Source organism: Suillus discolor, assembly GCF_016758755.1.
Source record: "Suillus discolor strain FC423 chromosome Unknown F5147scaffold_3, whole genome shotgun sequence".
Taxonomy (NCBI): Eukaryota; Fungi; Basidiomycota; class Agaricomycetes; order Boletales; family Suillaceae; genus Suillus; species Suillus discolor.
In genome coordinates, this window is record NW_024541250.1 from 1 (window position 1) to 11,472 (window position 11,472).

At 47.3% G+C, this 11,472-nt stretch overlaps 3 protein-coding genes across 3 annotated transcripts; 1 reads left to right on the forward strand and 2 right to left on the reverse strand.

Annotated features, from left to right (window-relative positions):
- Positions 1–272: 272 nt before the first annotated feature.
- F5147DRAFT_602381 (uncharacterized protein) lies at positions 273–736 on the reverse strand. The gene is made up of 3 exons (XM_041432257.1): positions 450–736; positions 349–392; positions 273–295 (listed from the first exon to the last, which is right to left on the reverse strand). Exon 1 carries the CDS (start codon positions 645–647, stop codon positions 471–473), a length of 177 nt encoding a protein of 58 aa, XP_041298755.1. The 5' UTR covers positions 648–736; the 3' UTR covers positions 273–295; positions 349–392; positions 450–470.
- Positions 737–902: 166 nt separating this feature from the next.
- Positions 903–3,274, reverse strand: F5147DRAFT_767413 (uncharacterized protein; the record flags this gene model as incomplete). The annotated part of the gene is made up of 8 exons (XM_041440887.1): positions 903–1,041; positions 1,102–1,158; positions 1,208–1,350; positions 2,432–2,480; positions 2,542–2,704; positions 2,765–2,930; positions 2,977–3,001; positions 3,054–3,274. The coding sequence occupies 8 exons, from the start codon at positions 3,272–3,274 to the stop codon at positions 903–905; spliced, it is 963 nt and encodes a 320-aa protein (XP_041298756.1).
- A 2,194-nt stretch (positions 3,275–5,468) lies between these two features.
- F5147DRAFT_565118 (uncharacterized protein) lies at positions 5,469–5,930 on the forward strand (the record flags this gene model as incomplete). The annotated part of the gene is made up of 1 exon (XM_041430741.1): positions 5,469–5,930. A coding segment is annotated over one exon (462 nt), but the record flags the coding sequence as incomplete, so codon positions are not given.
- Between the last annotated feature and the right edge of the window lie 5,542 nt (positions 5,931–11,472).

Below are 11,472 nucleotides of genomic sequence, written 5' to 3' on the forward strand. Positions count from 1 at the left end.
GTGTACCCATGGGTGTTGCAAGCATCACCTGCACCCGCACCTGCACCCGCAGGTATACCCACACCCCCATGGCGGGTGCGGGTCTCATGGTGGGTTGGTGGGTAGTATAGTGGCGGGTGTGGCACAACAGTGCCTGCATCGACTGTGTGGACAGATGAGTCCATGCTGCTGCGCCGCGAAGACGAAGAAGTACCTGTGCTTGTCGCACCAGAACCCATTCTGAAACTGTCTCCTCCATAACAGAAGGAGTGCCAGGCATGTTAGATGCGCTTGGGGGCTCGGTGAGGGAGGAGCGCTGCGCACGAGCGTTGTGTCGAGAGCGCTTCCGAATAATATCGGATTTCATACTAATGGGACGAGCAGAGCTGTGAAGCTTATAGTAGAGGCTGCATCTGTATGTATATAAGAGATTGGTACGAATATAGAAGGAACAACAAATGAGAACTTACGCGTTGCAAACGGTCTTGCCTTCATCGTCCTTCCTCCACAAAGGAGTTGCAACCAGGACTCACCACCTCCACTGACTCGGACCGGTGTTCGCAGAAGAAGAAGAATGTGGTGGCGCTGCAGCCGAGGACAGCATGGACAATGCAGAAGCCAAAGATGACGCACCACTCGCGTCGTCCTTCTCCATGACTAGCACGCATGGACTTTGGACGCGGACATTTATGCTACCAAAGAGAAGAGAAACGAGACGTCCGCTCAGCAAAGTCCATACAATGTATATAGATGAAATAATACTCACCAATTTACAATAGAGACCGCAAGTGTGATGAGTTATGACACAAGTGACTACCCACTATAAGGGTACGGGTATGGGTATGGGTGTCCAAAGGTCATACCCCCACCCCTACCCACGAGGTACCCTTACCCGCGACCCGTGCGGGTGGCCAGTACCCCTGTCATTGCCTAACAGAAACACCCTTGAAGAAGTTCTTCAACTGCCTGAACTGCAGCGAATCTGGGCAGAGGTCCAGTGCATGAGCATCATTCTGCTTGAGAACAGCAAGAGTGGCGGTCTGAAAGCTACCCTGCTTGAACCTGAGATTTTCATGAGTGTTAATGTGTAGTGATCATTGAGACAGGCTTGAGCTGCCTTACCGTGACATAACCACTGTCGACACATCAATGTTCTTTCCACTAGTAGGGTGAACACTCCTATTGTATGTTGGTCAAATGTGTGTCGCTACAGAGATCCTGAGCTTACTGGAAGTATCCGCGCCACAGTTCTAAACCTCCAACCAGGGTCTGTATTCCGGCGTCTAACCTCTTACAGGTTCTTGAAGGTAAGGGGCACCTGTAATGATCTTCTTGAACATCCAGAGCATCTGGTCCTGCGTGTCTTTGGATCTAGTCACTGTTAGTAGTAATAAAGTCATGAAACTGCAAAAAATATCACGCACATGTTAGCTAAGAGAGATGCAGAACATGTCAGGATCCACCAAGCAAAGTGGAGACATTGGTCCCACGGTGTTAAAGCACCTCTTCAGGTGTCCGAGTCTCATTAGAATAAATGTCTAGAGTATTAAAGAAACTTACTTTTCCTTGTCATTATCCTTTCTAACATGATGGTTAAAAGTTACAACGTTAAATGTTAACATTAAGCAATGAATGACCATCTAATCATTATTTCTACAAGGACACGCCTTCGGTCATCTGTTTTCCAATCAACGGTGTCTACAGTAGCAAGTCACTGAATACTTAATGTTTGCAGTCTTGTCCTTCGTTCATCTCCGCAAATAGACACAGCATATCTCTTCACGTTCTGACCCTCGACAACGCTGTGTACAATTGACTGTGAGTAAACGGATCCTTTCGCAGGTCAAGCTTCAAAGACAGTCTGCGCTAACGCCAAACCCTGACAACCATTGAGTGTACATAGTTGCACACGCAGGTGGGCCAGTGACGTATTGAGCAGAGTATCCAAGAACGCGAAGAATTCATCGCACGGGACTGAGACACGTGATTCTCGGTGAAAAGATGCCTGAAAAATAATGATCTAGAATAGAGGGTATCGAGGGAATGCAGTAATCAGTACTGTCCATTTCGCACGGAAGTAGTCAAGGAGAACACACCGGTGCCTCCACACAAGATGCCGAGCACATTAAAAGAAATTAAGGAGCAAGAGGGCATAATCTGCAAACACAAACCAGTCAGTAATAATCACAAATCAAAGCCTCGACACTGAAGCTGAGGAAAAATAAGGCTTACAAGGAAATATACTTCGGACTGCTATACGCCACTAACGATTCAGAGCCAAGGGAGGTGAAAAATCCCATTGAAGGACGGTGTCACATGCTGAAAGGATTGGGTGGATGTAGACGTCAATCATTGGGTCAATCAAAGAGGACAACACACCTTTGCGATGCTCGCAAGCAAATGGCAGAAGACAGCAACTGGCATACCAAACTCATCAACAGCACTGGCCTACGCTGTACAAGATTTTTATCGAGTGTGCGAGCTCGAATGCACCTTCCAACCTATTACTGGAAATGATCAATCCTACAGAGAATAATGAGGTTCAGCATGAAGGGAACGTACTGGTGATGAAAATGAGACAAAATAATGAAAAGGGAGTGATAAACATGACGGAATGGGACAGAGTTCATGACATTCCTGTTGAAGGCGTAAGTCGACAGGTGCACGAAGAAATGCAGAGACTGACGGCCCAAAATGGCCGCATACTCGAAAGCACGTGCAACACCTGCCACACAAATCAAAATCAGCAAGATAGAAAGTGAGTGAAGGAAGAAAGTTGACAGACACAGCAAGAACGAGGGCACGGGTGGCAGGGAAGGACAAACAGGCATGGACATACAAGCGCCTGCCTGAGGCAGGCACATGTAGAACCACAGCTGCCTCCGCCTGAGGCAGAAGTTGTCAGCTGTGGGTAGAGAGAGGAGGGATATGGCATAACGGCCTTGGAGATGCTGAGACACGATCAGCGGGAGAACATAAGAAGTTTTTGCGAACTACAGAGACAAAGGGAACATGAGGCATTCTAGAACAACATAGGCTCAAACAATGGAAAGGTGCTTGATTTGCTCCTTTACCGGAATTTGCCGGCGGACTTGTAAAAAGTCACATGCAAAATGTTGGACTTCGTCAGAAACTCCATCCTCGACATGTGCAATTCTTTCTTGGCGGCGGCGGCCTCCTCCTGCTTGCGCATCTCTTCAGCTTTTGCAGCCTCTTCCATCTCTCTCCGAGTATGCAGGAGCTCGTCTTTGAGCTGTTTCCTGTGGGCTGAGGGACGGAGCAAGGCACTGAACATTGTAATATCGGTGAGCGTCCTTTCTTTTCGGTTTGCTTGAACTCCCCTCCCTATGAAGCCCGGTATAGCCCGTCCCTGCCCCGAGGCTGAGTGGTGGAACACCACTTCCCCTTCCACGTATTTTGACCGTTTTTTTTAGCTCACTCTCCATCTAGATTACGTCCTGACCAGCGACTGCTGCTACCCAAGGTCGCGAGGTGAGATTGTCCCTTCAATTCATCTGCATCATCAACACTAACGTTGTCTTCTCTCTCAGTGTCATTTCAGTGCTGAGAATGTGCTCCGTTCAAATCCGGGCCGGATTCGCACCATACATTCAAGCCTTCCTGCCATTCCTGTATCCCACCCTCAAAGCACACGAAGATACCCAATTGTGCATGGTCGCCATTGGCATTAGTTCTCACCCCTCTCGTCAACCAGGCGCTTCTCCCGTCCCATCAACAACCCCACTCATCACCATAAATGTTTGGCCCTCTGTCTGAGCGAGCGCATGCAGATATTCGCAATGTGGGGGGCGTTTCACGCATGGTACGTCTTTATTCCTTTTTCAAACACTGTTTCATTAATCCATCTCCACCATTTAGAGTGACCCCGCCATGATCAAGTCCATCGTTGATATGGTATCGTAACGCCGCGTACGCGCCAATTCCTGACGACGCCAGACACCATCACATGTTGTTTTGGTTCGACTTCTCTTCCCTTTTGCCCTCAATTGCGGCCTCAATGTTTCCTTCGTACATACCTATCCTGCTTTCATTTCGGTTTTGAATCTCTCTCGCCTTCAATGGTGTTTGGTCCTTCCTGGATGAAACTACTCAGACCTTCGGGCGTCCTGACCGTGGACAGCTTGCCGATCAGAGGCTGATCGCAGCCTGGCAAGTCCTGTAGTGGTTACCTCAGGTACTCAGACTGGCGCTATGGATGTGGAGCGTGCATGTTCACCTTTTGTTTCGATCTTGAGTGTCTCTCGTGTTCAACGGCGCTCGGTATTCCCTGGATGAAACTACTCAGACCTTCGGGCATCCTGACCGTGGACGGCTTGCCAATCAAAGGCTGACCACAGCCTGGCAAGTCCTGTAGTGGCTACCTCAGGTACTCAGACTATTGCTATGGATGCGGAGCACGCATTGCGCGTGGCATATGTTTCACTCCAACTATTATTACTGCGCATCACCGCTCACCTTGCTCCTCGAATTTAATGTCTCTCATATCGAATGTCGCTTTGTCTCACCTGGTCCAAACTACTCAGACCTTCGGGCATCCTGACTGTGGATGACTTGTTGATCAAAGGCTGACCGCAGTCTGGCAAGTCCAGTGGTGGCTGCATCAGGTCCCCAGACTAGCGCTACAGATGTGATCAAGTCCATCATTGATATGGTAACTATTCCTGTCATGTCAAAAGTTTGCATCGGTCGCTTTGTAGAAGCACAGGTCAGTCCCTATTTTCATCTTGATCCCAACTCGCCTACTTACACTCCTTGGCACTGCCATTCTAGATCCTACAAGCCATCGGCATAGATTGTATTGATGTGTCCTGAAGTTCGGGTTGAGAGCGAAGTGCTAAATATTATTTGTCTTGGCTGACGCTTCCATATAATATCTATATTTAATATTAATATCATCTGCTTTGATCCGACCCAGACTGACATTGAACCTTATCCAATAGTTCCAAGTCCAAAGTTTGTCAGCTGCTGTCCGAGTCGCATCACTCCGAGTCTGAGCCCTTCAACTCTTCAATCAAGATGGAGCAGCCCTGCCTTGCCTGTGGTAAGACCTTTTATACACAAAGATCACTCTCTGGGCATCGTTCCCGCTGCTTGCAGAACAAAGCTCTGAAGCTCTCGGACATTTTACACCATGCCATCAAACGGCACAAGTCTAACGATGGAAGGAGGTCGAAACGGCCTCGGATTGAACAGGAGCAGGTGATGCAGGAAGCGAGGGATGATGAAGCAAGGGCAATGGATAATGGCGAGATAGATGTGGATGATGATACAGCTGCAGTAAATCAGGTATGTTTTGTCTGGATGGTTAGAGCCAAATCTTACAGTGCACTTACCGATTTCAGAATATTGGTGGTCCATCAAACGTACCTCCAGCCCCTACGATCACATCAAAATGTTCTGGACGCACTATTCGCATGCCACGTTGATTTGTCGACTATCTTCCAGGCACACGTACACACCTTGCACACATGCCTTCAATTGTTCAGCAGCGACATGCAGGCATTTCGAGTAATGAGAATGAAGCCCCCCAAAGCCACAGTGCTTCGTCACCCCAGCCCTCACCACCACCCTTTGATCTACCTGATCCTCCCCAGCTCATACCCTTCCAAACACAACCGGATATGTTTGGTCTGTACAGCGTATATCCAATGCGTCCTACTATGGCCCCAGAAGCTAACTGCACGCTAGAGGGTGTCACAGATGCTCCAACCCTGGAGGGTGCATGCGCTACCCCTCACAGAGTGCACCCTGGAGTCTCCTCCCCCAAAATCAGTGATGATGATCTGTTTGGAGCATTCACAAATTCGTCATCAGCCCTCCTGATGGCCTGGCACTATTCTGGCAGTAATGCAAAATCAGCAACCAAACTCAATCGCCTTGCTGAGTTCCTTCATGATCCCAGTTTTAAGCAGGCTGACTTAGTTGGTTTCAATCACGCGCACGAGAGCAAACGGCTAGATGATTACCTTGATGGTAAATCCAACCCCTTCCACGAACATTATGGCTGGCAAAGGTCTACTGTCAAGATCCGCTTACCCAATGAGAAGGCTAAGTTCCCATCAGAGACTGATGCTCCTGAGCTCGCAATCCCTGGTGTTTACCACCGTTCTCTAGTTGATATCATCACACACGTGTTCGAGGATGATGTGTCACTGCATTTCAACATGACTCCATTCCGCCAGTACTGGAATACCCCAGATAATCGAACACTGGAAATTTTCTCTGAATCCTATGCCTCCCCAGAAATGGTGAATGCTTACAAAGAACTGAACGCTCTTCCCCGAGATCCTAATGACAAACTCGAGCGTGTCATTGCCTCACTAATGGTCTGGTCAGACGCCACTCACTTAGCAAGCTTTGGAGACGCATCCCTCTGGCCACTTTACTTATCCTTCGGTAATCAGTCCAAATATACACGAGGAAAGCCTACAGCTCGTGCATGTCACCACTTGGCTTATATTCCCAATGTATGTATACATCTCTTTATGAACGTATTTTACTGAACCTACCTGCAGCTGCCACATAGTTTACAAGACATTTACGTGGATATATTTGGTGAACCAGCATCAAGTAGCACGTTCACGCACCTCAAACGCGAGTTGGTTCACGCAATTTGGGAGTTAATTCTTGATGGAAAGTTTGTGGAAGCATATGAGCACGGTATTGTTATTCACTGTAGTGATGGGATTACACGAAGGGTATTCCCTCGGTTTTTCTCGTACTCTGCAGATTATCCGGAAAAGTAAGTCCTACCTGACATTACTTGGCTGATATTGATGTGTTACTCGAGGGTACTGCTCACTAGTATCAAAATTTTAGGGCAGCGTCCATGCCCTTGCTGTCTTGTTAAGAAGACCGACATTCATATGATGGGAATGGTACTAGACATGAGGCGCCGGGTTGCACAGGAGCGCACTGATAGCCTACGACAACGACAACGAGTGGAAGAGGCTCGAAAATTGATCTTCAAACTTGGAGCTCCAGTGGACGGCAGTCGTGTTAAGGCGATTCTTAATGAAGAATCATATGTGCCAATTCGTGTAAGTGCTACTATATGCCTATTAACGTTCACACTGACTGATAATTATCATTAGAACACATTTTCTGCACGACTAGCAGACCATGGCATTGACATGTTTTCACTGTTTGTGGTTGACCAACTGCATGAGTTCAAGATCGGTGCTTGGAAAGCACTTTTCACGCACCTGATGCGAATCTTGCATGCAGCTGGAGGAACAGCAGTGCAGAAGCTAAATGAACGGTAAGTCGTTTTTTAATGTGGTGCATTGGTGTGTTGGTGCCGAGGTACTAGCCCACTTGCAGATTCTGTATGCTAATATCCTTTCTAGATACAGAGGAGTCCCTACATTTGGTAGAGGAACAATTCGTCGCTTTCACCATAACGCTTCAGCCATGAAAAAATTGGCCACTCGAGACTTCGAGGATCTTCTGCAGGTCAGTAGCCATACCATTGATATCGTGTATCATCTGAATTTTCTGTCAGTGTGCTATGGCTGTATTCGAGAATCTATTGCCCGAGCCTCACAATACCATAATCCTTGACCTTCTCTTTGACCTAGCGTCATGGCACGCATATGCGAAGCTTCAGATGCATACCACCGACACACTGGATTTTTTTGATATTGCCACCGTCATACTTGGTCAATCAGTTCGCAAGTTCTACAAGACTACGTGCAATTACTACTACACAACTGAACTTCCTGACAAGTATGCAGCACGAAGTCGTCGAGAGGCTGCATTAGCTGCAAAACAAAATGTAATGTCCACCGCTCCAGGGAAGAGAAAGGCTGGACCAAAGTACAAGTCCCTCAATATCTCGACATATAAATTTCATGCGCTGGGAGATTATGCTAACACGATTAGGCAAAGGGGCACGATGGACAATTATACTACACAGCCAGTATGTTTCACATTGATTATCATGCCAGTAGTATTATTCTCTTATATTACTGCTTAGGGCGAACTCGAACATCGACACGTCAAGCGATGGTACCCAAGGACATCAAAGAACAAGAAGACTATGGTTGCAACAATGACACACCTGGAAGCTCGTGAACGACTGGTTGCAAAGGTGCTAAATCAACGTCAGAAGACCCTGGCATCTGTAACACAGCAAGAAGTGCGCAAACGCACATCACCCTCAGCACACTATCACATATCAAAGTATCCCAAATGCTCACATGATATGTTCGCATGGATTGGTGAGCATGATGACCCGGCGATCAAGGTGAGTACCCAAAGTATTTTCACACCCCCTACTAACTTCATGGCCACAGTAGGACTTCATTCCACGCCTTAAGGATCACTTACTGGCACGACTCTGTGGCATAGATTACTCTGGTGATGAGCACAATTTCTCTGACGAGGACAGGAATCAGGTGATCATTGTTAACAACCAACTCCGCGAGCACAGCGTACTATGGATCAACTATACAACTTATGATATGCGAAGAGAGCAAGACTCAATCAATCCTCGAACACACGCAGATGTCCTGATGCTCTCACATGAAAATGACGACGACCGACACCCTTATTGGTATGCCCAGTGTCATCAAGATTTTTGATCTTGATGTCTGGTATCGTGCTCAGGGTGCCACCAGCGCATGGGCCCCAACTCGTATGAATGTGCTTTTTGTTCGTTGGTTCGGGCGTGACATTGAATACAAAGCTGGGTGGTCAGCCAAACGACTCTACCGCATTGGATTTTTCAAGCATGATGACCCTGAAGGCTTCGGTTTTGTAGACCCCGACCAAGTAATTCGGGGTGTACATCTGATTCCTGGATTTGAACACGGACACACTGACACTCAGCTTGGGCCTTCGTTTGGATGTGCTACGGACGATGACAATACAGACTTCAAGTATTTCTATGTGAATCAGTATGTGTTCTCTATGTATTGATATCACTCTGCTAATATGTCTACCCAGTTTTGTCGATCATGATATGTTCATGCGCTTCCGAGGAGGTGGTGTTGGTCACAAAGTAACACGAGAGTGGGATGAGTTTTTGCGGAATGATGGTGCTGTGCCATCGCATGAGGAAGAAGACATTCAGCTTAACTCGGAAGAGTCTGACATGGAGGATGAAGCTGTGGACTGATGATGACAGTGATGGGAGTGCACCCTGAAGACCTGGGCAATGATGAGGAGAATGAAGTTTGGGTTGACAAGGAGCTAGACGATGATTTTCTTGTACGTGAGGGATATGGCGCCTTATAAACTGGTGAAGATTATATCTGCTTTTCCTGTGTATCAACCCTCAACTTTCGTACCTGCATTCACAGAGTTGCTCCCATCTATACTGGCGAACTTGCTCACACCAACTTTGCTTCTCCGCACTCAAGCTTGTCATCAGGCACTCAGAGGTTTTGTCCTGGCTTCTGCCATCGAGTCTATCCCACAATCGTCATTGCACATCCATATCTCCAAAGTAGCGACTGTTTTCCTTACAACAACTCAACAATCCCCCTCTCTATGTAAAACGCCAACGAGGCCATCATTAGACCCAATGATCATTCACATGGGTGCCATACAAGACTTTGGCTAGCGCCATGAGGCCAATATTGGAGGAACGTCTTCAAATGAGCGATGTTTGGTCCCTGACGAGGGACGAGCTGTCTTGCAGTTGGGTGTTTGACAACCTCATTCACACCTGGAGATCTGGACTTAGGTGTCTTGAGCTGCCTCAGAATAGTGCAAGGTCGGTCAGTTGTTTGCCGGATTTTTGTTTGCACGACTGACATCAAACATAGGGTAACGTCTTGCCAGTGGGCCTAAGTTCTTGCTGCATCTGTCGAGTCACTGGTGGCCTTACATTAGGTAGCTCCAGGTATATCAGGCACCAGTCGAGCTGCAGGTGGTATAGCATAGTAGATCATAGCGCATCATTTGAATTTCATTATGACAACTGACTTATCATGTACTTATCAGCCTGAACATTCTTCGTCTATTGCATGATTCACCCTGATCATAAATATGAAAGTGATATTTGGTGATCTGTGCTTGCCATACATGAGCTACACAACCACGGGACCAGAATCCTAATCAGGTGGCGTCAGGTTTTTGGACTTTTGGTGATGAGTGATGTCACCCTAAAACCATGCATGCATCTCCATAATCACTGGAGTTCACCATAGGTCGTGAGGGAGTTGAAAGGGACCAATGCTGGTGACATTGAGACTCAAGGTATGTCTTAACTTTTTATCATTTTTCTATATTCTTACTGCGACTCCTGTAGTTACTATCTCTTGTGCCTGCCCGTTCTCTCGTGGACCGATCGATGTCTATGGATCTATACTCCCGGTCTCTTGCGCCCGTTCTCTCGTGCTAACTCTCTTGCGCCTGTTCTCTCATGCCACGCCCCATCTCTTATTGCCTCCTACTTCTCGATGTCGCTTGGTATTGAGACCATCAACCGCAGCACCACAATCAGTGCCCGCCACATCACCTGCATCTTTGTGCACTCCCAGCCACCACCATTCACCACTTTCACCATGGCGCAAACGCTTGCAGGTGGCGCTTTGGACCATATTTTCTCGCGAGGACAGCTCATTCTCTCTCATTTCCAGGTGCGCATGATTTTTTCTTTCTCGTCTACTACTATCTATTCATCTAGTACATCCGTCGATGTCGAGCGTGTCTTACCCGTCAAGTACCCGCATAACCGCTGCGACACCTGTACCCCTTGGGTGTACAGGTAGTATGGCACTCGGCAACCACTTTGGAGAGGCTTGGCGGCCGCTTCTCAAATCACACCATTTCCAAATTGGACTTTGCCTTGTTGCAATATTCTCGCACTGGGACTTTCGGGGCTGAGCAATTTTGTGATGACTATGATGAGATGTTATCATTCACTGGATGACTTTGCGTAGGATTTAGAAACGTTCAAGACTTCAAATATACTTCCGAACCTTCTTGTGCCGAGAAACAGTCTATTCTTCTGACAGTGCATCGATCAAAAATACAAATCACTAATAAGTGTCACAACGACCATACAACGTGAAAGCAGAAACACGACTCACTAAGTCTATAAAGCAGGTCTCATCGAACTGCCCAACAGGTGAATCATGTTATCCAATCCAGGAAAATTATTGATACTTACGCATCGATGGAAGACGCACTTTGAGCAATCTTTATCAGTGAAGCAAATCACGGGACAATATTCATCGGCGTCTAGTACTGCGTTCCGAGCGGGCATGGCAGAGATCGATGATGTTAAGGCAGTAATGATGGTAAGGCACAATTGCAAAGGAGAAACGCATTGGTTGTGACTCTTGTGATACGGGGCCACATCATTCTGAAGATAGATGATTAGCTTTTATGTGCTGTTGGTCGAAATTCTTGCGTACGTGGTCGTGCATGCATACCTGCAATACTAGTATGCCAGCAGATCTTGCCAGCTAACTTGAGAGTATTAATTTGGTGTGACCGCACTCGTGACACGGGCCTCTC